Source organism: Macrosteles quadrilineatus, unplaced genomic scaffold, assembly GCF_028750875.1.
Source record: "Macrosteles quadrilineatus isolate MER2022 unplaced genomic scaffold, UCM_ALF_1.0 Scaffold_7__1_contigs__length_78375512, whole genome shotgun sequence".
In the NCBI taxonomy this organism is placed as follows: domain Eukaryota; kingdom Metazoa; phylum Arthropoda; class Insecta; order Hemiptera; family Cicadellidae; genus Macrosteles; species Macrosteles quadrilineatus.
Genome location: NW_026542600.1, coordinates 56,016,369 through 56,040,778, shown reverse-complemented (window position 1 = coordinate 56,040,778; position 24,410 = coordinate 56,016,369). Strand labels below are relative to the sequence as shown.

Below are 24,410 nucleotides of genomic sequence, written 5' to 3'. Positions count from 1 at the left end.
TTCTTAAAAACCTGATGATGACTCCACATAGGAGTTGAAACTAGTTGCAACTGCAATTAAATGGATTGCTTGATAGCAGGTATTTAAACCTTTTTAATACAAAAATATATACATTTATCACAGTTAAAATCTTGGCTTGTTTGAACAAGGGCCTACAGTGCTCATAAGGGTCTACATTAAATAAAACCATCACAGCCTTTTTCTGGATCACTAAAACTTCACTTATTTTTTAACTATTGCCCCAGTACAAAATAGCATAGAGCAAAACACTATGATAAAAAGCAAAATAACAAGATATTAAGTAATGACTAGGTAGGCTAAATCTAAGGCGACGCAACATGTGAAAAACTTTGGAAAGCTTTGAACAAACCTTAGTAACATGAGTATCCCTAACTAACTTAGGATCAAGATGGACACCTAAAAGTTTAACGCTACTGTCATCATCTGCCTCTTTTGGTGCTCTTACGTCTAGAGAGAAAGTTAGAGTAGAGAGAAAGAGTTCGGGTTGGTTACATTCATTGTAGTGGTTCTCTGAGGTTGAGCTGGACTTGATGAGTTCGGTTTGGTTACATTCATTGCAGTGGTTCTCGGAGGTTGAGCTGGACTTGATGAGTTCGGGTTGGTTACATTTATTGCAGTTGTTCTCGGAGGTTGAGCTGGACTTGATGAGTTCGGGTTGGTTACATTCATTGCAGTTGTTCTCTGAGGTTGAGCTGGACTTGATGAGTTCGGGTTGATTACATGCACTGCAGTAGTTTTATGAGGTTGAGCTGAACTGCAATTAACCTTGGCCAAATAAGGGTTAGAACCAATTTTTGAAAGCAGCACTTTAATGTAGCTGGTGATGTGGATGAATAGTTCACTGATTTGGTCTTCATCTTCAGCTAAAGTTTCAATGTTCAAATCATCTTCACTTGATGTACTTACAATTCGATAAAAATAAGAATCAAAGTCTTCTTTCTTCTTCTGGGTTTCTTGCATGAGAGTCTTTAAGGCTTCGTGTTGCACAACTGTTAATGTTTCTTCTTGTTCAACATGTTGATCTACGATGTTTCTTATTTCGTTGAGACGAGTTTTAATAAAAGATGTGAGTCGTGTATAAGTCTCAATTTTAAAATCACTATTATTTGGAGATGCCATTGTACAAAGATGAGGAGATTAATGTAAAAAAATCACAAAGTGTAAATGAGAGAGTTAACAGTTTCAATATGGAAATAAGAGTTCAGTTAGATAAGAGTTCAAAGGCACGGAAAACAATGGGTAAAATGAGGAAAGATTGATGTATGAAGAGTTTTAGTGGAAGAAAGTAATTCCATATCGCCTAAGTAATATCTTGGATCGAAGGACCATTAAATAATGTGAAGTGTTTGAGTAAATTAATGAAAAATTAAGAGAGAAAAAATAAAAGTCATGTTTACAAGAAGAACAGAAAGGAATGATGTTTATTTATATAATACAATGGATTATCTTTTTATCATCAGCTGTTTTAGTAATTTAAAAATTCTAAACAGGCTAAAGAAAAATTTTAGATAAAAGAACTGAACACATATATTCTAAACAAAAACATAATTGTAATTTAACATTAATTTTTTTAAATTACTAAATTTCTAATTATGACTTCAAGTTCCAAGAAATTTTAACGTGATGTAAAATGTTGACTTCTATTCATATTTTGTTAGGAATCTCCAAGGTTTTCATATTCATCTATCTGATAGGATTTTTTGTTAAGTTTTGATATGTTTTAAAGTTTCTTTGTCTTACTTTGTTGCAGACTATAAAATTAATGAGTAGTTACATTTAAAACTTAAATTTAAACGTAATACTTATCTAATTCACTGGTATGCCATTGTTAGGTTCTCACTATTCCGGATCTGTACCGAAGAGCTAAAAACCTGAACTGATTATTTATGATGAAAGAGCCAAAATATTGTCTTGATATAATTTGATTTTCCTTGATATTTGAATGGGCCTAGCACAAGAGTATAATGCAAATAAAATGTCCAAACTAACATGCACATTTTGTTAAAAAAACTTGTTATCCTGTACAAACTAACTATACTACATTCACCAAATTTGGGCGGTTTGAGGGGAAGTTCCTCCACTACTTTTTTTACTTAATATATATGGCCCAGCTGATTTATATTTTGGCAAACCTCAGCTGTTGAGCTATTATTTTTAAAGGTAGGTTCAAGTGGAGGGGATAGATTTCTTCCCCTAAAACCGCTTTAATATTGTGAACGGCGGATAGCATTATTATATACATCCTTTAACTATTTACAACTGTACCTGAGGGCACTGCTTTCGTCCATACGATGGCGTTCGGATCTCATCATGGAAACAAAATGAGAGAACGAGGACTTATCATTGTAGAAAACCAACACATCTTCACCCGCATTCACTAGCTAATATGCAAATAAAAACACACGTTAATGGTAACACACAAAATACTACTTACCTTTCTTTTAAACTTCACAGTAAAAATGTTATATGCCTTCAAAATTTTTCTGCATTTGGACACTTAAAGGAAATGTAAAAAAAAACATTATTATATTGATGTCTGTATTTTAATTAGTGTAATCCGCTGTTTCTGTGTTGCATGACTATACCACCAAAAGAATTCCTCACAATGCCTTAATGTATTTGGAGAATACGCTTAAATTTCAAATATTACCCTTGTGTCTTATGGCGAACAGTCTTGTGGCTGTATGAAAGAGTATTTGCTTGCCTGTTTCGGTATTGGTGTCTTTGCTTTGTTGTCTATTTCTTAATTTTTGGTTATCACAATATAAAAAGGTTTTGTGTTTTATGTTCTTGTAATGGTTAAAATATTATGAGATCAGAAAACGAGCGTTCGGACGATTTCAAATGTCCCGCGCGAGGTCATTAGTTCCTCGAGCGGCCATGTACTGCGCTAGCGTCTCAACCCCTATAAATACGGCACAGGACCGGGCACAGTCGGACTCGAGCGCTGGGCGAATAGCTAGCATCATCTCTCCCTGGTAAGTGGAGTAGAGTACCTCGCGAACCCTTAGGCTGAGTAGCGAAACAGCTCTCGGACCCGCGGATATTACGAGACGATAGGCTGAGTAGCGAAATAGCTCTCGGACCCGCAGATGTTACGAGACGATAGGCTGAGAAGCGAAATAGCTCTCGGACCCGTGTATGTTACGAGACGATATTTTCTGATTTTCAGGACGGGATTACAAATGATTCGGGAATTTTTCGGGACGGGATTTGATCCAATCGTCTGCGATTTTGCTGCTCTGCGAGTGACAATGACGCCGCTATCGCGAGAGATGTTCACGATAGTTCCGCGAACGCAGGAGGTGAAGTCATTTCACGATCGCGCCGTGACCGCGGAGTCATACCAACGATCACGCCGTGACTGCGGAGTCATACTGACGATCGCACCGTGACCGCAGGGTTATTTTGACAATCACGCCGTGACCGCGGAGTCATACTGACGACCCTGCCGTGACGGCGAGTCATTTCGACCGCGAGTCACAAGTTTCTATACGTGTAACTTTTACCCGTTTTTTTGTTTTTATAGATCAGTGCCACAAATGGTAAAAAATTGATTTTGTTTGTCTTTTATGATAACTGCAATACTCAAGACTTCCTTTTTATTCACAGGAAAATATCCCGTCCAGTCTCAAAAATCGGGAAGGAAATAAAAATCCCGTCCCGTCCCGAAGTAAAATTCAATTCCGACCATCCCTACTAAAATGCCACTTAAAAATATAAAATTCGAAATTTTAAAAACAGGAATAAGGTGCATGTCATACAATGTCAATGAAAGTTGGCCAGTTGGCAAATTTGTTTGTTATTAAAATAAAATATCCTTTGATGGAAAAACAAAATGTTTCCTAGCTTAAGATAGCATACTTTAAAAAATATGTGCCAATAATAATTTGAATAGAATGTTTAGTGTAATTTATTAATTTATTGTCTGAAAACCTTTGAGTAGAATGACGTCATTCCAATGTAGGCCTAGTCATGTTTTGAGTTATTTTTAAAGTGATTATTATAATTTGACAAAATCGATTGTAAGGTATGTTATTTAATGATTATAAAGCGTTTTTGATCTTGTAGTCTAGAACTAAAAATAAAAACAAAAACCCCACATTAGTTTAATTGAAAATTGTCATGATGAATTAACTGTGAAATGTAATGTATGTAAAAAATAAATCCGTTGGTGGTAAAAAATTTGAAAAAAAAGAGTCAGTAATTAGTTCAGTAATTAGTTTAATAATATGTTATTGCAAATTTTAACATGCTCCTGCCAAGTACATAAAAACCGTTAAAACTCTACTAATACAATCAAAGGTTTATTAATGCTACATGTAACTCACCAAATAAATAAGGCTTTGAGTTAAACAAAATATACAACATTGGCGATAATTGCTAAAGAAAATATATTTTATAAAATCTACATTAAAGTGGACTTACCTCTTGCATAACCATGTCTTGACATCTGCGGATGAACTGGTTTTCTGCTTTTACGATCGTTTGGAAGAACTTCAAATACTGAACGTGTCGGCCATGGGTCTCGATGCAATGAATAAAATGTTGAATTACTTTCTCATTTACTTCATTGCAAAGAGTTGAGTTATCTTGAAATATGCTGCATAGGGTTTGAGCTTCCCTTATCTGAAATAACATTTTCATATAAATACCTTTACGCCACACTACACTGTTTTAACAAACTTCCCACGCAAGATTTTAGTCCAGAACAGCTGTTTGTGGCCAGCTTAATCAAATGGGGTTTCAATACGTACTACTGTACTATAATGAGTTTTTACCGGACAGCAACCAGCTGATTAAGAATGAGTGGTTATAAACAAAAACATAACCTCTATAGAGTTTATGAATAGTGATTGTTAGTCCTTTAGTCGGTGGGAATAAATAAGGATTTTTACAGATTTGTTATTGTTAAGTTAGCTTAGAGTAGTATGGCGTAAAATATTGTAATTAATTTGTCCAAAATGTGTTTACCGGACTCGTATGGTAATCCCGTACTCGACTTCGTCTCACTCGGGAACGACCACACTCATCCGGTAAACACCTATTTTCAGGACTAGTAACGTAATACTATTGTGGAATCATAGAAAATATAATGCTAATGAGGGATTCAAGAAGAAAATAAAACTTTCAAGGATATGAGATAGTTAAGAATATAAAAATGGAAATAAATTTTCATTTAGTTTTTTTCATTAATTTACTCCCATAAAACTGCAATGTCAACTGTACTTACTCAAACCAGATAAGCTATGCTGTCAAATAACAAAATATAATAATTGTAGGGATGGACAGGTCCTGAAATTTTGGGAAATTTTCAGGAAAAAAATATTCCCGATTTTCGGGACGGGATTACATTTTACTCAGGAATTTTTCGGGACGGGATTTGACCCGATCGTCGGCAATTTTGCCGCTTCGTGAGTGACGATGACGACGCTATCGCGGGAGATGTTCACGATAGTTCTGCAAACGCAGGAGGCAAAATCATTAACGATCACGCCGTGACTACGAGTCATACCAACGATCATGCCGTGACCGTGGAGTTATACCGACGATAGTGCCCTAACCGTGGAGTTATACCGATGATTGCGCCAAGACCGCGAAGTCATACCGACGTTAATGCCGTGACCGTGGAGTCATAGTGACTATCCCGCCATGATCGCACATATAAAATATTAGAACGTCTGATACTCAATCGAAATGGATTTTCTGGAACAAAAGATCATTCTACAACAGGCAGGTTTTCGATCAGGCAAGTCTTGTTGTGGCCAAGTTTTAAACCTGACCCAGCACATTGAGAATGGGTTTGAGAGAAAACAGATCACGGGTGTCGCTTTTTTAGATTTAACAGCTGCCTACGATACCGTAAACCATCGAAGACTCTTGGGAAAAGTGTACAGTATTACCAAAGACTATCAGCTGACTTCAATGATAGGCACTTTTCTTCATAACAGGCGGTTTTTCGTGTCCCTTCAAGGCAAGAAAAGTAGATGGAGGAATCAAAGAAATGGATTGCCTCAGGGTAGCGTCTTAGCCTCAGCTCTTTATAACATTTACACTAACGACCAACCGTTGCCAAACGCTACACGTCAGTATATATATGCCGATGATACGGCGGTGGCGGCACAAGGTAGGAGTTTTGAAGAGGTGGAACAGAAGCTGACTATGACTCTAAATGAACTTTCCCAGTACTATGACGCAAATCACCTGAAGCCGAACCCTGCTAAGACCCAAGTTTGTGCCTTTCACCTAAACAATAGAGAAGCAGGCCGTGAGTTGAATGTGAGGTGGCGGGGAGACCGTCTTCAGCATTGTCCTACACCCAAATATCTTGGTGTCATACTGGACCGCACACTGACATTTAAGGCGCATTGTATTGCGACAAGAGGTAAAGTCTCAGCGAGGAATAATATCATCAGGAAGCTCACCAGCAGCAGATGCTGGGGTGTTAACCCTAATGTCCTCAGAACCTCAGCTTTAGCGCTCAGTGTGTCGGCTGCGGAGTACGCTGCATCAGTATGGAATGCATCGTCACATGCAAAAAAGGTTGACATTGCAGTCAATGACATGGCTCGGATTGTAACTGGGTGTTTGAAACCAACCCCAGTACACAAACTCTATCCTATCGTAGGGATCGCCCCTCTATCAATCCGACGTGATGTCACTGCCGACACAGAAAGGACTAAGCAAGAAACAGACCCTCGTCGCCCATTACACGGCCACCAACCTGCAGAGCGACGGCTTCGGTCCAGAAAGAGCTTTTTATCTCGGACACGAGTCCTGGATGGATCACTCTCAAGCAATCGGGTGGCAAGATGGGAGGCCACGTTGACTAACCCTCCCATACCAGCCAGGGAGGAACTGGCTCCTGGTGGAGGCCTTCATTACACGGTGTGGAAGACCCTAAATCGAATTAGGGTCGAGGTACCAAAATGCAAGACAAACATGCAGAAATGGGGTCTCTTACCAGACGAAGAAAACATCTTGTGCGTGTGTGGTGCGGTTAAGGATCCTGGCCATCTGCTAATCTGCCCACGCCTAGACCAGTCTTGTACATTAGATGATCTTTTACATGCGAACGACAAAGCCATATCGGTAGCTAATTTTTGGAAAAGCGAAGTCTGATTTCCGGAAACGGAAAGTAAGTATCGCGGAGTCACGCTGTGACCTTGGAGCTATACCGACGATCGCGCCGTGACCGCGAAGTCATACCGACGATCGCGCCGTGACCTTGGAGTTATACCGACTATCCCACCATGGTTGTGGAGTCATAACGACGATCGCGCCATGACCTTCGAGTTATAACGACGATCATGCTGTGACCGTGGAGTTATACCGACGATCATGCTGTGACCGTGAGTCATACCGACGATCACGCTGTGACCGTGGAGTCATACCGACGATCACGCTGTGACCGTGGAGTTATACTGACGATTGTGCCGTGACCGTAAAGTCATACCGATAGTAATAATAATAATAATAATATCACTTTATTGTCATAAAACATTTCACATTTCCAGCAAAGCTGGTGAAACAGATGACATTGTCATTTCTTAGCTAACAAAAATAAAAATTAAAACTAAGGATTAAAATTAAACTAGTCACTTTTAAAAAAAAACAGTCATTTAAATACTCTTCTATTGTATAATATTTCTTTTTTATAAGGAATGTTTTTAATTCTTTCTTAAACTTTACAATGCTATTGATATTTTTTAAATGAGCAGGTAGACCGTTGTAAAGCCTCAGACTCATGTAGTGCGGCGATCTTTCATACAGACATAGCCGATGTCTTGGATACTGCAAATTATTTTTTGAACATGTTTGGTATTGATGAATAAATTGATTGTCTATAAATAATTGTGCATTACTCTTGAAGTATACCAGAATTTAATAAATGTAAAGTGAAGGCATTGTTAACATTCCATATGTTTCAAAAAGCGGTTTACATGACTTTTTTTGTGTAAATGATAAGATTCTTAAAAACTTCTGACAAGTTTTATGTCATTTGTTTATGTTGTAGTAATGTTAATAAATGTGACAATGTTTGATTAAAACACAAGTACCAGGGGACCGATCTTGCTCGAGGTGTTTGATTTATTCAAGAAGTAAAAAATAGAGCTTATAAGCCTACAAATATTTTCAGTCTTACTACGATTAATTAAGTAGTAAAGTCAACTCGTTTTTGTTAGACATCCACTTATCCTCAATTTAGTCTACAAAACTTTTTAATTTGGACGATCAATCTATAAAATGTCCACAATAAGCTTCAATCAATATAAAACTCATGATACATAACATCTGTTATCTGACGACCGTTATTGCATTAAGTCACTGGGATCGTGGAACGTTACAACTATAATTACGGGATGGTGTAATAACGCATCAATTCATGTGGTGCATCGTCGAAAAATACAAATCTCCTTGGCCTTTCCTTTAGATTTTTAGTTCAATGACAGTGTATATTGTTTTGCAGTAAAACACTTAATGTTTTTTAAAAAGTCGTAATTATCCCTTTGGTTAGTAAGACATCATACAATGCAAGTGTATTATACAAGCAATTTTCAATAGCATTGAAATTGGAGTAAATCGTAGGAGCCATTTTTTAAATCATATCTTGCGCAATCTTTACTCATATTATAGTATATATTAGTAACCAAGATGTGACATTAAAAAAAATACTTTAAAACAACTGCCCAGTGAAAACTAAAACTAACTTTATTTTCTATCAGTTAGTTTTTCAACTAACTTATAACTTCTATCAGTTACTATTTACGGGACTAACTTATAACTTCTAACTAGTTAGAATTTTTGAATAACTTTCCCAACTATGGCCGTGACCGCGAGTCATACCGACGATCACGCCGTGATTGTTGAGTTTTACCGATGATCGCGCCGTGACCGCGGAGTTATGCCGACGATCGTGCCGTGACCGCAAGTCATACCGACGATCACACCGTGATCGTTGAGTTTTACCGATGATCGCGCCGTGACCGCAGAGTCATACCGACGATCATGCCGTGACCGCGAGTCATACCGACGATCACGCCGTGATCGTTGAGTTTTACCGATGATCGCGCCGTGACAGCAGGGTTATACCGACGATCGTGCCGTGACCGCGGAGTCATTTCGACGATCGCACCGTGACCGCGATTGACAAGTTTCTATAGCTGTACATTCTTACCCATTTTTTTGTTTTTATAGATCAGTGCCACAAATGGTAAAAATGGATTTTGTTTTTCTTGTTTGGTAACTGCAATACTCAAGACTTTCTTTTAATGCACAGGAAATAATCCCGTCCCGTCCCGAAAATCGGGAAGGAAATAAAAATCCCGTCCCGAACCAAAAATTCAATCCCATCTATCCCTAAATAATTGTATACTGAAATTGGTGAGATAGGATTTTATAGGACCTAAAGAGGATTTTTGATATTATTTGTATTCAGATTGTTAGATATTCAACTCCAAAATTGAGTGGTGTTTATTTTAACTAAAAAACTGTTTAAAAGTGAACTGACATCTAAAACTCACACCAGGATTCAAGAAGAGATCGAGTTGCTTATGCAGCAAAACTTGGTTTTGCTGATTGCCGAGACAGAAGTTTTGCAGAAACTCGTGAGCGAGGGCCATGAGTTTGTTCATACGAACGTCTTCCTTTGCATCATAAGGGACCTGTAGAAGGTCCAAAACCACGGTGTGAACTCCTGTTAAACAGCAAAGAAATAAACATTATTTATATTTTATTTCAGTAGCATGAAAAATACTGAATTGGTAAATATCTTGCTCAATTATTTTCAGTTTGTTAAACATTAATTCAATATAGACTATTGTGTTAAAATGTAAAATGAAACTAAATGTTTTGTTTAGTAGAACTGAATGACAAATTTAGTTTACAGTGATGTACAGTTTAAATTGAGTGGTTACTATATTTTCATTGCCATGGAACAGGTGTGAACAATGATGTTTTTATGTAAAATTTCATATTTTAATTTGTTGTCTCTTTTGTTATAGCCTCATGATTCTAGATGTCACTGCTGTTTTACTGTTACCAATGCTTTTCACGCTGTTTGTTTTAATAACACCAACTGTTTTTTTTTTCATTGTGTTTTTAAGTCTCAACTTGGCTCTTTTCCCTTCTTTTGGATTGTTTTGTTCTTATCTCTTTTTTGTTGCCCCCAACTTCTTTTAAAATTGTCAATCATATATTTTTTTCGGTGTATTAAATCTTGTAATTAATTGTTAATAATTAAGTTGTTAGTTTTTATTCAACCTGCTTGTAGCTTGTCATCTTGTTAATTGTAAAATGCATGTACTGAATTATGTTATCATTTTGTAAACTGGTTTATGTCGTGAATAAATGAATTGAATTGAATCAAATTGAAATAAATAATAACTAAATTTCTTGTGACAAAAACATTTTACTTCTGTTATTGTTATAGCCTTAGAGTAATGTACACTTCAACACAATAATATTTCTGCAGTGGGCAGATTTTTTCTTAATTTTGCAAAATGAAAACGCTGTTAGCAATCTGTATAGTTTCCTAAATTTTTACCCTATATTTCTCAAAAAGCTTACAAATAATAGGATAAACTAGGTTTCCCGCTGACTGCCTCCTAATTATGGTGCAATAAGATCATTTGTCAGTTGTTAAAGATATTTTGTTCATTGCCTCAATAAAAGATGTTTGTATTAAATATCTAACTGAATCAATGTTCATAAAAGTAGTAGTTATAATAGTAAGGTTTACGACTGACTAAGAATCCCTGAACTTACCTACGTTACGAAGCAGTCGCTGTTCATGCTTACGAGGCTTTGGAAGCTGTCCCGGTCCTCCAGGTGTTACACACAGCTTGTTCATTCGGATCAAAATCTGTTGAATATGATGTATAATAATAAAGTATAATAATAGTTTAAAAAAAGTTTGAATTTTAATTTAAAACTATTATTAATAAAATAACTATCAAGAATTACATTACAAGGTTGCAAAAACAAAAAACAATCTCCTCTACAGTAATTTATAAGTAGGGGTGTGCGATGCATCGAAAATGCATCGAAATTTCGATTCGATTCGATGCATCGAATCGCGATTCGATTCAGTGGTGGTCAAAAAACGATTCGATTCACGAGGGAGTCAGTATCCATATACGAAAAACGCCTGCAGAAAGTCAATGCAATACCCGCAATACAGGAGCGCGTTGCTGTTGCGTTTCCTTTACGAAGGCGTTTTTATTTAATACATTCTTTGCATTAAATATAGCTTTAATTGTTTTATATTTTTTTGTTTTGACATTGCAAATGATTAGAGGTTTTGTTTTTTGTCTTGATGTAAGCAGTGTGTGAAATATTTTACTACTGTGAACCTAGCCAAAACAAGGTAGGTTACTCCAAAATCATTTTAAAAATAAGTCTGAAAAATTGTTACTTAATACTTAACTAGTAAGATCAATGTTATAGACTGATACATTTGGTATTTTTGTTAGGTGTCTGTCGGTCCCCGTCCCCGAATTTTTGTTGGGGCAAAAGAAAAAAAAGAATAATTTATTTCCAAAGAAACACTCTTATATTAATTATATCTATTACAGAGGAATTAAAATGTTCAAATGAGAATTAAAAATTAAGTTGGCTCACGACCTTTAAGAATAAAGACACAACAGAGCAATTGCCGCACTGCCACTAGCCAGAGCCAGGTCTAGTCGTCTACTGATAAGAGTAACAAGACAAAAGCCGTGACGCAACACTAACAGTGCAAAGAAAACAAAGTCAAAAGAATAGAAAGACTATTTACCCAGACATACTAGTATAATCATTTATTGTTCATTCAATACCTAATTAAAAATATATTTTAGTATTTTACATAACAAATTATAAACAAAAGAAATATCTGATATAGTGAACAGATCTGTATCTTGGTTAAATGGGGTTAAAAAAATATATTTCTAAGATCCAATACAATATTTACAACTCACAAATTACATTGAATTAATTTCTTTGAAAATAATCTCTAATAGTTTTGTGTTTTTGAATAAAGAAATATATTTCTTTGTCTCTACTTCCTTGTTTCATCACTTGCATTTTGTCAGCAATTGGAATTGAAGCAACTGGGTAGCAACCGGGTGGTGTAAGAGGGGAGGGGGAGGGTCTATGACCTTGAATTCACACATCGTTGCCCGGGCCTGGCTGGTGAGACTGATTCATTGTTTTTGTTGACATACTACTACCCTTCCTTAAGAGAAAAAGGCCCTGCTGTTCCAAAAACATTGAGGGTAGTTTAAAAACATTGACCTGTGTTGCCAAGGGCACTAGAAGATAGCATTTAACTTTCTTGTCTCTTGATTTAATATTATTTTAATCTTCTATATATTATTATTTAAGAGTTACTTTTCGGGTACCTAATTAGTTGTGATATTGTTTAGCTTCATTTTATGGATTTTTAATTCTTTTCATTCATTAGCTATCAAAATCAGTTGTTTTAGGATTTTAATCTCTTGCAGTACCGGTAGGTCTATACTACTGTATGACATGATATGCATTTTTTAGTCCTTATTAATTATACCATAAACAATGTTTGTATGTTATTTACTGTTTTTGAGTTTTATAGGAAATTAGTTTACACAATATCTTTTCTTCAATGAGTTCTCCACTTGACATGTTGCTTCTAGCCTATTACTATTTTAGGCCCTATAAAAATAATGCCTATGTAAAGCTGTAGGCTACTGATGCCAATAATAATTCTTTATTTATGATGATGTAACAAATAATGTAAGTGTGAGGTTATTATACTAAGGAGGTTAGGAGGCAGGGAATGAATGATACATGTTGCATGGTGGAAACATATTATTTTTATTTTCTTCTTGCTTGCAGTCCTGAAGCCGGTCCACAGGCCCTAAACTTGTGATATGTAAATTTATTTCTTAATGGTCTTTTTATATTAAGTTCCATTCAAATTTGTTGTAATTTAGCTACCGGTACCTATTTAGTTATTTAAACAGTTATTAAAATGAGAATGAATGTCTTGATAAAAAAAATATTTTCTTCTTTCTTGCAGTTGAGCCAATTCCAAGTAAAAATTATGAAATAGGCAAGTAAAGCAGCTCACTGGTATTTCCAGCAGTTATTCTAATACATATGATTGAAAATAAATATTTTTTCACCTAAAATTCATATGTAAGTATGAATAGGCCTAATACCACATCAACAAAAATTTGTATTACACAAATGTGATAAATTTTAATTATTGTTAATCCACTCAATTGACAATTATGAATAGAAAAATACCGTATTGCTTCGAATCGAGTTGCATCGAATCGAATCGAAAATCTTTTGAATCGAATCGTTGCTTCGAATCGAACATTTTTTGCTGCTTCGCACACCCCTATTTATAAGTAAAGAAAAAAAGTAACTGGAATATTTGAAAAACTCGAAAACAGTAAAAGTACCGGTATCAGAAAGAATTAGATAAAAAATGATTTTACTTTTAGATGGTAGGAAATTTCCAAGATAAAGACAGCCTAGGGCTAGGGTCACACGACGAGGCTTGCGCAGTTGAGCCGTGTGTTCCAACAACAAATTGAATCAAATGGGTGGCCCCAAGCAGCAATTCTACGAGTATAAGATGTCAGGAGGATAGTTAGAGATGATGCATTAACATTAGTTCAAGGCCCATTGGCAAGTCAAAAAGTATACTTATCAAGAAGATAGAACAAGGAGATTATTTTGTTAGGTTAACTTATTGCTGATATAACTTTCTTGGGAAAGGTTCAAACTTGTGGATAGTAGTTTAGTTACGTTAGTATAAAACAACTAATATTTAATTCTTCTCCATGACTAAGTGGTATGCAAAATATGTTTGTTTTCTGAAGTGATATTCCAGGAAAATAGGTTGGAAAACATTGCTTTAGAGGAGAGGAATCTTTGACTGAGTAATATTTTTAACACCTTTACGCATCATTTTACTCAGGTTCCACACTTTGTATTTTGGATTAACATCTCTTTGGTATAAAAGTGTGAAGATAACATATGGTAAGTAGAAATAACTGTACCTGTTGTATTTTCCTATATTCTTCTGCTTGATCACTATGAAGTGGAGGTCCCACATCTAAATCAACAGCTGAATTTTGTTTTCCCACCTGCATAAAAATTCCTATTAGTGTATTAGTTCAGTAAATATTTCCATACGTTCCTTTGAAGCATGTAGTTTTTTATACAAATAGTATGGACAAAGAAAGTTTAGATTTTCATCTAAATTTGTGTCAAACTGGACTCACACTCAAAATTTCCAGTTGTCACACATCTGGTGTTAAATATGGGTGATATTTTAAAACAAAATATCTTATTAATTATCTTGGTTAATTAGAAAACTATCAAAACACTCTACACAATAGCACTAATTAATCAACGTGAATTCACACTAACGCATTATTTGCATTGTTGCGTTGGATGAGTCTATTCACGCTGAAGAGGAGGAGGGAAGGAAGTAGCATCGTCGACAGCAAAAAGCATTGTTGTCACATATTGCAAAACTGATCAGTAAATTTAATTTACTCCGTCTGACTTTACCAACTCCAGCTAACTCCACCAGTCCCTTTCTGTAAACAACTACTTTCTGGTCTGGAAAGAGTACAGAAAGAAGCTGCTTACCGTGTATTGTGGCAAACAATGCATTACGATACAGATATTTGTTTTCCACATGAAAAGTTCAATGGGAAGAAATTAGCTCAAATTTTCTGCTTTATGAATCTAAAAACAGGTATGAGTTAGGGTATTCCGTGTTTTGGAAGAGACTAAAATATCAAAAGATTGGTAATATTGGTAAAATATTAGTTGGCGGTTAGTCTACACGTCTAAGATAGCAAATAGCTTATGTTATAAACTTGTTACTTGTAGTATGAAGAAAAGTATCATACACAACTCATCGAGGTATTTAGGGTTCTGCATGAAATCCTGTGTTTGGCAAGCCTCGCACGGGAACTGTCATGTTCATACAGTAAACACCTACTTTCTGCCCTATACTATTAAATAAACAGTTATACAAATAATCTATATTTAATTTTTCAGAGGATAGTTTATTTTACCTGTGAGAGATTGGGAGCAGAACTCTTAACCTCTCCGCCTCCTTCATCATCATCTTCCTTGGCTTTCTTCCCAGCCTCCTCACTGCTGCGTGACTTGTACACCCACAGTTCACTCTTCTCTACCGACTGACGTAGGACATCTAGGTCAGATTTGATCTGCTTGTAAGATTCTACATCACTGTCAGAAACGAGAAGTTGGACCTGAAATTAACAATATCAATCTGGTCATCATCATCATCATCATCATTATTATCAAGGGCGACCTTGATGTATGATGTGCGTCAGCTGCTTGGGTTTTTTGCACTCCCCTGAAATCCTCTAGAAACTTAAACCAATATCTGCAGAACAGACAAATTTACATGCCTCCCTTGATTAGAGCTTCCTGAGGAATTTTTTGTCCCTTCGTTAACTTGGTTATTATATTTTGTTAAACTGCAATAGAATAAAAAAAGATATCCTAAAGAATTCCCAGGAGCTGCACCCACCCACGTCAAAATAAAACAGGCAACATAAAGTTCACTCCTAGTGAACTAGCCACTAACTGCTGATAAAAAAAAACTTTAAAAGCCCATTATTTTCAAAATTCAGAATACACATAACCGTTGTACGCAGAGAATGTGCCTATACGCTACACCAATGACCTATCTTGGCCATCTGCAGGATTGTCACGCCTAAACTAAATGTTGCATAACCAATATTTTAACAATGAATTGTTAAGCAGGTCCTACAAGTTGGATGTGTCAGGGATTAAAAAGATATTCCTACATTCTTTTATTCTTTTACTGATGTCTCTTCTCTTGTTAGCAGAAAAACTGATTAGGCATAGAAATTCAGGGAAGAGAAGAAGGCATTAACAAGCCAGTTACTGTTTTCATTACCTAGATAAGCTGCACGTCGACTATATATTAGAAGGAACACTGTTAAACCAAACAGGAGCACAATAATATCTAGGTAGATGCTGCACTCTATTGATCCAGGTTTTTAACTTTGTGCAGTTTTCTTTCTGCACAGTTTTTAAAATTTTGAATACCATCTAAAGTTACAATCTAAACTTGGCGCACAGTATATTTTGTGAATCAAACATACCTCTATAATGTTTTATTTTGATTATAGTTGTTAAGTCTGTCAATCAGATGAAAGCAGTTAGTACCATCTTTTTTGTTTTAGGTTTGAGTGTAATAAGTTTATAGCACTCCAAGGTCTTGTTTCATGGTAGAGGCTAACTGTTTCTATACTTTTTTTTACTTTTTGGAAAACATCTTTTGTTTTAGCCCTCTGGATAAATTAACTTCTGATATTTCCAAGAAAGCCCCCAGCAAATACTGATAGCACAAATAGATCACAGGACAAATGAAAGGAAGAAACATAAACCTAAGCTTTTAGAGGGCTACTAATTTTATCCATACCTGTTTGAATGCCTGAAGCACCTCCTGGCGCTGACTAAAGTGACGGAACAGTAGATGAAGTGCGCCAGACACCAAGGGAGGGTAGTCGTGCATTGTTAGGTGTAACAGGACTCTCAGAAACATTCTACCTCCGTGGCCATCCAAGTCAAGGGCAGCACACTCGTCACTGAATCAAACCAATCGCTTTACTACTAGGTTACTATTAGATCACTTTAATTTTCAGTACAGTAATCCCACTGTCTGGCCTAAACGGATGGCCGGTAGACCGCATTTATGAATAAGCCGGACCATTTGAATGGGTGAATTAGAATGACAATTGGTGAACATCGAGACAGCTACAGTTTCTGCAAAAAGTTAACAGCAACAGAGCTGACTAGGGGTCTGCAGTGCACCAAAAAAGTCGGTACGTTATGGCTTAATTACTGCCATCGGTTCGGTACAACATTTTACTAGGTACAAAATAGGTTCGGTACAGCCTATGATCAATTAATTACTTTCAATTCACTATCATAGTCAAAAAGTTGTTTTTCAAGTCAAACAGTAAAATTATAATAATGAGACAAGCCAGATTGCACAGTAGAAGTGTTCACACAATATGATCAGACAGCAAGCAGCCGCAAAGTAAACAAGAGTTGATTAAATGGGTTATCAAAGGAATATTAAATATAAATTTATTCGGAGAATTATTATGTACTATGTTGTTTCATTACATTCTCTTGTTCTTTTTTTGTTATTTTAGTTTATATGTGAATTAAATCATTGTCAAACATGATAAGACAACCGATAAATATAATAAGACACAGGGACACAATCAATTTGCAGATTGCTAAACACAGTAGCCTAGCAGCCGACAAAGTCAGTTACGAGGTTAGAACGGTACTTCATAGTCTTCAGCATAGATTAAATATACTCCTCAGGTAGGAGTGTCTCATTCGGCATAATCCCAAGTGTTTTAATTCTCTATAAAATACAGGATAGGAATTCTCATTCTACCTACTTATAAATTATATAAGCCAATACACACAGTCAATGTTTCAAATAATAAAATACTTTGTCTTAACGATTATGTAACAACATATCTCACCTGTTGCCAAATATTCCTTCAGCTTGGGTGCCAATGAGCTCGAGATCGATGGCCTTTTGTCCCATGTTAACGTCCCCTGATGATTTGTCCGTGCCATCAAACTCACGTTTGAAAATAGAGAGAAGACAGCTGATGCGATAATCCAGCCGTACGTCCAGGATAAACTGAAATTAAAGAAGTGGTCTTGAGTTCAAGGCATTCTATTTGGGAAAACTATTAACAATCAAGTACTTATTAAATTAAATAGAAGTATCATGCAATTCAAAACTAAACGATTCAACACTGAATAACTCTTATAGCAAAACACAAATTGTATGACCACTTTTTGTAGTTGGTTTAGTCAGCTTAACCCCATAAATGTGATTTCACAAAGTTATTATCAGGATGCTTGAAACTTAGCAAAACCTTTTTGTTTTTGCCAGTCAGATGTCGTAGAAGTCAATAGAAATCAATGAATGAAAACCTCACAGCAACGAGATATTTTAAATACAACCAAAAATATAAATATATTTTATATTTTTTATTTTTATTTTTTTGATATTTTATTCAAAAAACTTGAATTTTATGGTATTACAGGTAAAACTTTAAAAATTTTAAAATCCTATTTAACTAATAGAAAGCAGTATGTATCTGTTGGAGGCTGTCAGTCTAACTTAAGATTGGTTGAAGTAGGTGTTCCACAGGGCTCGGTTTTGGGACCCTTCTTGTTTTTAATCTTGATAAATGACCTGCCGAGGAATGTTGATGTAGACACTGTTGTATATGCTGATGACACAACTTTGATTGCAACAAATAGAGATATCCATGAGCTTGATTTAATTACTAATGAATCAATAATCAATAACATCAGCACTAAATTGGTCTTCTTAAAATAAATTGACATGTAATCAAGAAAAAACACAGAAAATTCTTTTGAGTCTATCCCCACTTGACAATGAATTAAAATCTGTAAAATTATTAGGCTTCCAAATTGATTCAAAATTAAATTGGCAAGAGCACATAGAAATCACTTGTAAAAAAATTTCCAGAGTAAATTATCTAATTTGGAAACTCTAATTTGGATTTTGTTAGTAATGAATACCTTCGGATTACTTATTTTGGTTTTTTCAATCTCATATTTCTTACGGGATTATACTATGGGGACACTCCCCCCACACCCATGAAATTCTTTTATTACAAAAAAAAGTCATACGAACAATCTGTGGGGCTGGCCCTGTGGATAGCTGTCAACTTCTTTTTATAGACCTTAAAATTATGACCGTTGTAAATTTGTATATTTTTCACATACCCCTCTACACTTAAGCCAATCTTCATCAATTCACTTGTAGAGAGAGTATACACTCTTACAATACAAGAGGCAAATCCAATCTAGATATCCCTGCTCATAGATTGGCCAAAACAGATAACTGCCATAAAATAAATTGCATACGGTTTTTTTAATAAATTAGGTCTGGCAGCAAAACAGGTTCCTTTTAATAGGTTTAAGTCTAAAATGTTTGAGTGGCTCATCCAAAATCCATATTACTGTATAACAGAGTACTTAGTTTCTGATGTTAATATTAATTTTTAATTAGAACCCACTGTATTTTATAGCTTTAGTTTTTATTTCTATTGTTGACTATGTCTATTCCTTGTAAAAGGTCAATGACAATAAAGATCTTGATTCTTTAAAGGATATTAGCCTACACACAGACAAGTAGCTATCAACAATGAAATATTAACTTTACTCTGTAGTGAGTTAAATCTTAACTAAAAAACAAAAGTACTCACTTGTAAAATTTCTATGATTTTGAGTTTAGTGTCCATGACGAGTGGGAACTCTTTCTTGAGCTGGTTGGACTTCTTCTGTACAGCATTGGGTATGGACGCACGGTTGATGCTGGTGGCACCGAGAGTAAGTCCTGTGACAACGGCACCCATGTCTCCAATGCTACGCAAGACTCCTCCCTCGGCTAAAACGAAGAAAACAGAAATATTTAATGATCTTCTGTAAATAATTTGTTCCAACAAAACAGTATACAGTTTTGTACCTCTTTTAACCACACCCCGTTAAAACAAAACCCAGGTTAAATGAAACCATAGACGAAATTTAAATCAATTAGAAAATCAGTTAGGTAACGTCTTGTCTGCAATGGTGTGGGTAATTGGCCAAAAGAATGCAAGAGAACAGATGACGACACAGACTCATACCGTGATTCAGAAAACAATTGTTGATTATTTAAGAAATAAATTTTGTGTATACAGCTGCAGATTTTAAGGTGACGGTAATTAAAATTATAAAAACCCTACGGTTGTAGATCTCTTTATAAAAATTCTCTCTGTTGTAAAGAATAATAATATTCCTTATGTGAGAAGTTAACATATACAACAAAAGCAATCCATAAACTGTTTTCATTGATAAAACAAATTATCTCATATTATGCAGTAATATTTAATTTGAGAGTGAATGCAGAAAGAACTTCTTATAAAACTTAAAATAAAAATCAATTTAAGTAATATGGGGATACAATTTTAGTCATACTATATTACTCCACTAAATTAGTTTGTTTTAAAATAAAAACAAAAACCGAAACCACAAATTACAAGAAAGTAAACTTAGGAAAGAGAATCCAGCACATATAAACAACAAGAATACACCAACATACACTGTGCAACATTAATATTATTTACACATGCATACAATATTCCCAGAAAAGACAATACGAAAATAGACACGGAGAGTTAAAACTTTCTAAGTTAAATAACACACAAGGTGAAAAAAGTATCTGAAGAAGTGAAGTGTTTATTGTAGCAATTTATAAAGTGCTAGAAGTTTCATAGAATATAGTAGAACCTTTGACTATTAATACAACTAGACATTCCATCCCCATGTTGAATTTGTAGCCAGATTTTTTATCAAAATCGTCGTAGTTGATGTGAGCCACATACAGATTGCTCTGATCTAAATTACTAAATTATGTCAAATACACAAACTTTTTTACCAAGTCAAACTTAGGGAATGACTTATGATGAGTTAATTCCATGAGTCCATGAGTTATAGCAACTGTTCGACCCATCAACCTGGTCAGCAAAAAAATAAGGTATTAAATAGAATTTTAGACATTAGCACATTCTATGAATGGCTCACACAACTACGTTCTTTTTAATAAAAAATTGGCTACAGCTGGTCCATATAGATGGGATGTATACTTCAGTATCCAATAGTCAATGGTAGAACAGAGAATACTAGGATATATTAAGAGTACAAGAAAATATAAACTTAATTGAGTTTTGTCACGACACCAAATGCACTTAGATGCAGACTTTTAATAGAATGGTACTTAGAGGATAAGCATTCACGTAATCTGGCTCCCAATTCCCATTCAAACTAACAAAATGCTTGTATTTGTTTAGTTTCGAATCACAACTGAAACTAAATACCAAATCCCACAAACTTTTATAGTAAACTAAGGTCGCAGTTATAGTGATTAGGTGTTTTCCTAAAAGTTGAGAGAAAAAAATCACTATTCCCCTCTCTGTTGAGCCATAGGAATTATTCATAGATTTTATTATACAGTTTAAACTCGATATAATGAATCTCAAGGGACTGGACTGAATATTTGTCATATCAAGGATTTCGTAAAAAAGTTTTGTTATATTGAGGTTAGGCTTGCAGGAATTTCACTAAGTCGAGGTTCACAAACAGCATCGGTCAACATAGGTCAAAGTTTAACTTCATAAAACACAATTAGTAGCATAGGCTACTGTAGTTTAAAGTATAACCTCAATTATTCTGAGTAATAGGGGAGAGGGAGACCACCGATAATGAAACCCAATGTCAAGTCCAAGTACATAAAATACTGCTACACTGTGTAGCCTAAAAAGCCATTAATGTCAAATTTGCATTTTTAAATAAATTTAATATTACAATATTGCACAATCACAACTTACCTAAACTAACCAAAAAACTAGATAAATGCCGTGTAGCAATAAATCACGTAAAGAACAAAACACTAGAAAGTTTTGTAAGCTACTGATCGTGGTAGGACAATAGTCTATGAGCACGTGCTGTATCACAACAGAAGAATGTTGATAAGAATAACGGATTAGCATTGGTGTTTCCATAGTTGAAAACAAATCATAAAAACAATAAAACAACAAACAATACAAAAACAAAAACCATCTAATGTTGACAAATTTACTAGTAGGCTGTGATTGGGCGATAAGTAACCATTTAACTTATTGAATTTGTGGATGAAAATAATCCTGAGAAAGAATAGAAGAACTAACTAAGAGAAAGAATAACAACATTGTATCTTAGTTCTTCTTGTTGTGCGTTTTATATTAAGTATGATTACACAGTTGTACAAGGTTACTGTACCCATTTTTACCATGTTCCCCTGACTTTATGAAAAATATATTCAAATACTTTATAAAACAGGGTTTTATGGACGTACCTACAGTTAGGATATGTAAAAAATACCAAAATGATAGATTTCAGGTGCTTCACAAATATTGACAACTTCCACCAAAGCTGTTCTCTGTTTATTTCAGAAGGAATTGTTTATCTTCTCGCACCAAACTTTGCCACAGCAGGTGAATTTTTATTGTTGTGCACAACGGACCTGATTGAGACCATTAAATCATACCTTTGACTATTAATACAACAACTAGACATTCCATCTCCATGTTAAAGATGTAGCCGGGTTTTTAATAAAATTTGTTTTAGTTGATGTGAGCCATCTACAGATTGTGCTGATCTAAATTACTGATTTCTGCCAATTACACGATGGTTTTTACCAAGTCAAACTGATGGAATGACTTATTATGAGCTATGACCCAGCAACTATGTCAGTAACAAAAAATAAGGTACAAAATAGAGTTTTAGACACTAGCGCAATCTGTGACTGGCTCACGCAACTACATTCTTTTTTAGTAAAAAATTGGCAACAGCTGATCCATAGAGATGGGATGTCTTCTTCTGTATCCAATAGTCAATGATCATAATTAATGGCCGGTACATCTTTTTGGATTTAAAGGGTCAGTAATGTCGCTCAATTTTCAAATATTACCCTGCTCATCCCTACTAAATCTCTACTGTATATTTTTTAATTAGTAACACATTAAAAAACACATATATATATATACAGATAGCTAATTTAAAACATCTCAAACAATTCCCATGCACAGTTACCAGTAGTTTCTTCCACATCAATGTCCATGGTCGCTAGAAACATAATTAAATATGACTAATGGTAGTTTTTAACTTAAGCTAAGGCTAAAACATATAACATTTGTATCATATGATTAAGTTTTATAAGTAAACTATAGGTCTGACTGAATGTTACCATTGCCCATTTAACTGGATGAATATCTAGGTCTAGGATAAAGAATTTTTTTTTAGAAATGCTCTAGACCAAGATTTTTAATTGTAGAATTGAGGGGATAGAACAGAAGTCTCCAACCTATGGCCCGCGGGCCAGTTCCGCCCCGCGAATAGATTTTATCCGGCCCGTGAAGACCTACTGGGAAATAATTGCTGAACTTGTATCTCTAGGCGATGAACGATGGTTTCGGGTAGAGATGATCTTTAATAATTGTCACTATTTCCTTAAAACTCTTCTTCGATGGTACGTCGGGCGTGCACAGATCCCGTAGTAAACTATACGTTTTAACACCAGAAACAGTCAATAAAATGCTAAACTTCTTCTCCTCCTTAATATTGTTACATTTGACGAACAGTTTGAATTTTTCTATGTATGAAGACCACGTTTCGGAGTTCTGGTCGTACTCACCGATGCTGCCAATTATCCCAGCCATGTTGGAGTAACCCGACACTTCACTATCTTAAAACAACGTTAATAAGTCTAAGTCCACTTCGTCGTCCGACATTCACAAACGCGTTCGAAATTTACACTACGCGGCACAATCGAACAGTTGCATTGCGCGGTATGTAAATTTGACCGACCTCGTCGCCATTTGTTGTGTTCGTGGGTTGAATTGGACTTAGGAAGTGGACTGAAATGATTACGATAGTTTTACATGTTTAAAACACGGCTACAAACGGGTGGTTAAGGTTTGACTTTTGGAGGTAGACTGGCTGTTGTAGGGACGGACGGACATGGACGGTGGTGTGATGTAGGTGGAGAGGGATCAGGTGATGTTTGTAGCCAATGAGATTTATTGAAAATCATACGATTCACAGTGGCGTGATGTACAAGGAAATCATACAACGGATATTAATATTCTTAAGATATATTACACATATCAAACACGAACCAGGAGTTAATTTTCGAAGCAGCAATGATTCGCATGCAGACAACAAAGAAAAAGGATATCTACATTCTGGGAATCTATAGACCACCAATCGAAAATGCAAGAATTGCCCTTGATCTCCTATCAGACACGCTAGGACTACAAGAAGTACACAAGTAAAACCTCATACTCATCGGTGACATAAATATCGACAGGCTCACCCAAGATTCCAAAAACACCATGCTGGAAGAAGAGTTAACCACACAAAACATCTGGAGATTTCCTCTAGTGGCCACCAGAATAACCCATGACACAGCCACTTCAATAGACTGTATATGCTCAAACATACCATATGCGTATATTACTGGACAAGTTGTGCATACTGGTCTATCTGACCACACTGCGCAGCTGTGCCTGCTGAAAACACACCAAAAAGACACTTCCCAAAGATTTGTAATGAAAAGAAGCATAAACAACACAAACCTAAACAACCTGAAGGCTCACCTCCATCTACAAAATTGGGAACATGTTTGCTCTTCACCCAATCTTGAAACCTCCTACAACAAATTTCATAATATTCTCCAAACAGCACTGGATTAT

At 35.4% G+C, this 24,410-nt stretch overlaps 1 protein-coding gene across 1 annotated transcript in view; it reads right to left on the bottom strand.

Annotated features, from left to right (window-relative positions):
• Positions 1-2,270: 2,270 nt before the first annotated feature.
• The window catches only part of LOC128999011 (inositol 1,4,5-trisphosphate receptor-like), a 45,386-nt gene continuing 23,246 nt past the window's right edge, over positions 2,271-24,410 (bottom strand). The window contains exons 6-15 of the mRNA XM_054425366.1: positions 22,750-22,782; positions 19,347-19,528; positions 17,577-17,740; positions 16,493-16,658; positions 15,087-15,287; positions 14,055-14,141; positions 10,789-10,885; positions 9,546-9,718; positions 4,450-4,650; positions 2,271-2,402 (exon numbers count right to left, since the gene is read on the bottom strand). Coding sequence (XP_054281341.1) covers positions 2,271-2,402; positions 4,450-4,650; positions 9,546-9,718; positions 10,789-10,885; positions 14,055-14,141; positions 15,087-15,287; positions 16,493-16,658; positions 17,577-17,740; positions 19,347-19,528; positions 22,750-22,782 — 1,436 coding nt within the window. The remainder of the gene's footprint in view (positions 2,403-4,449; positions 4,651-9,545; positions 9,719-10,788; positions 10,886-14,054; positions 14,142-15,086; positions 15,288-16,492; positions 16,659-17,576; positions 17,741-19,346; positions 19,529-22,749; positions 22,783-24,410) is intronic.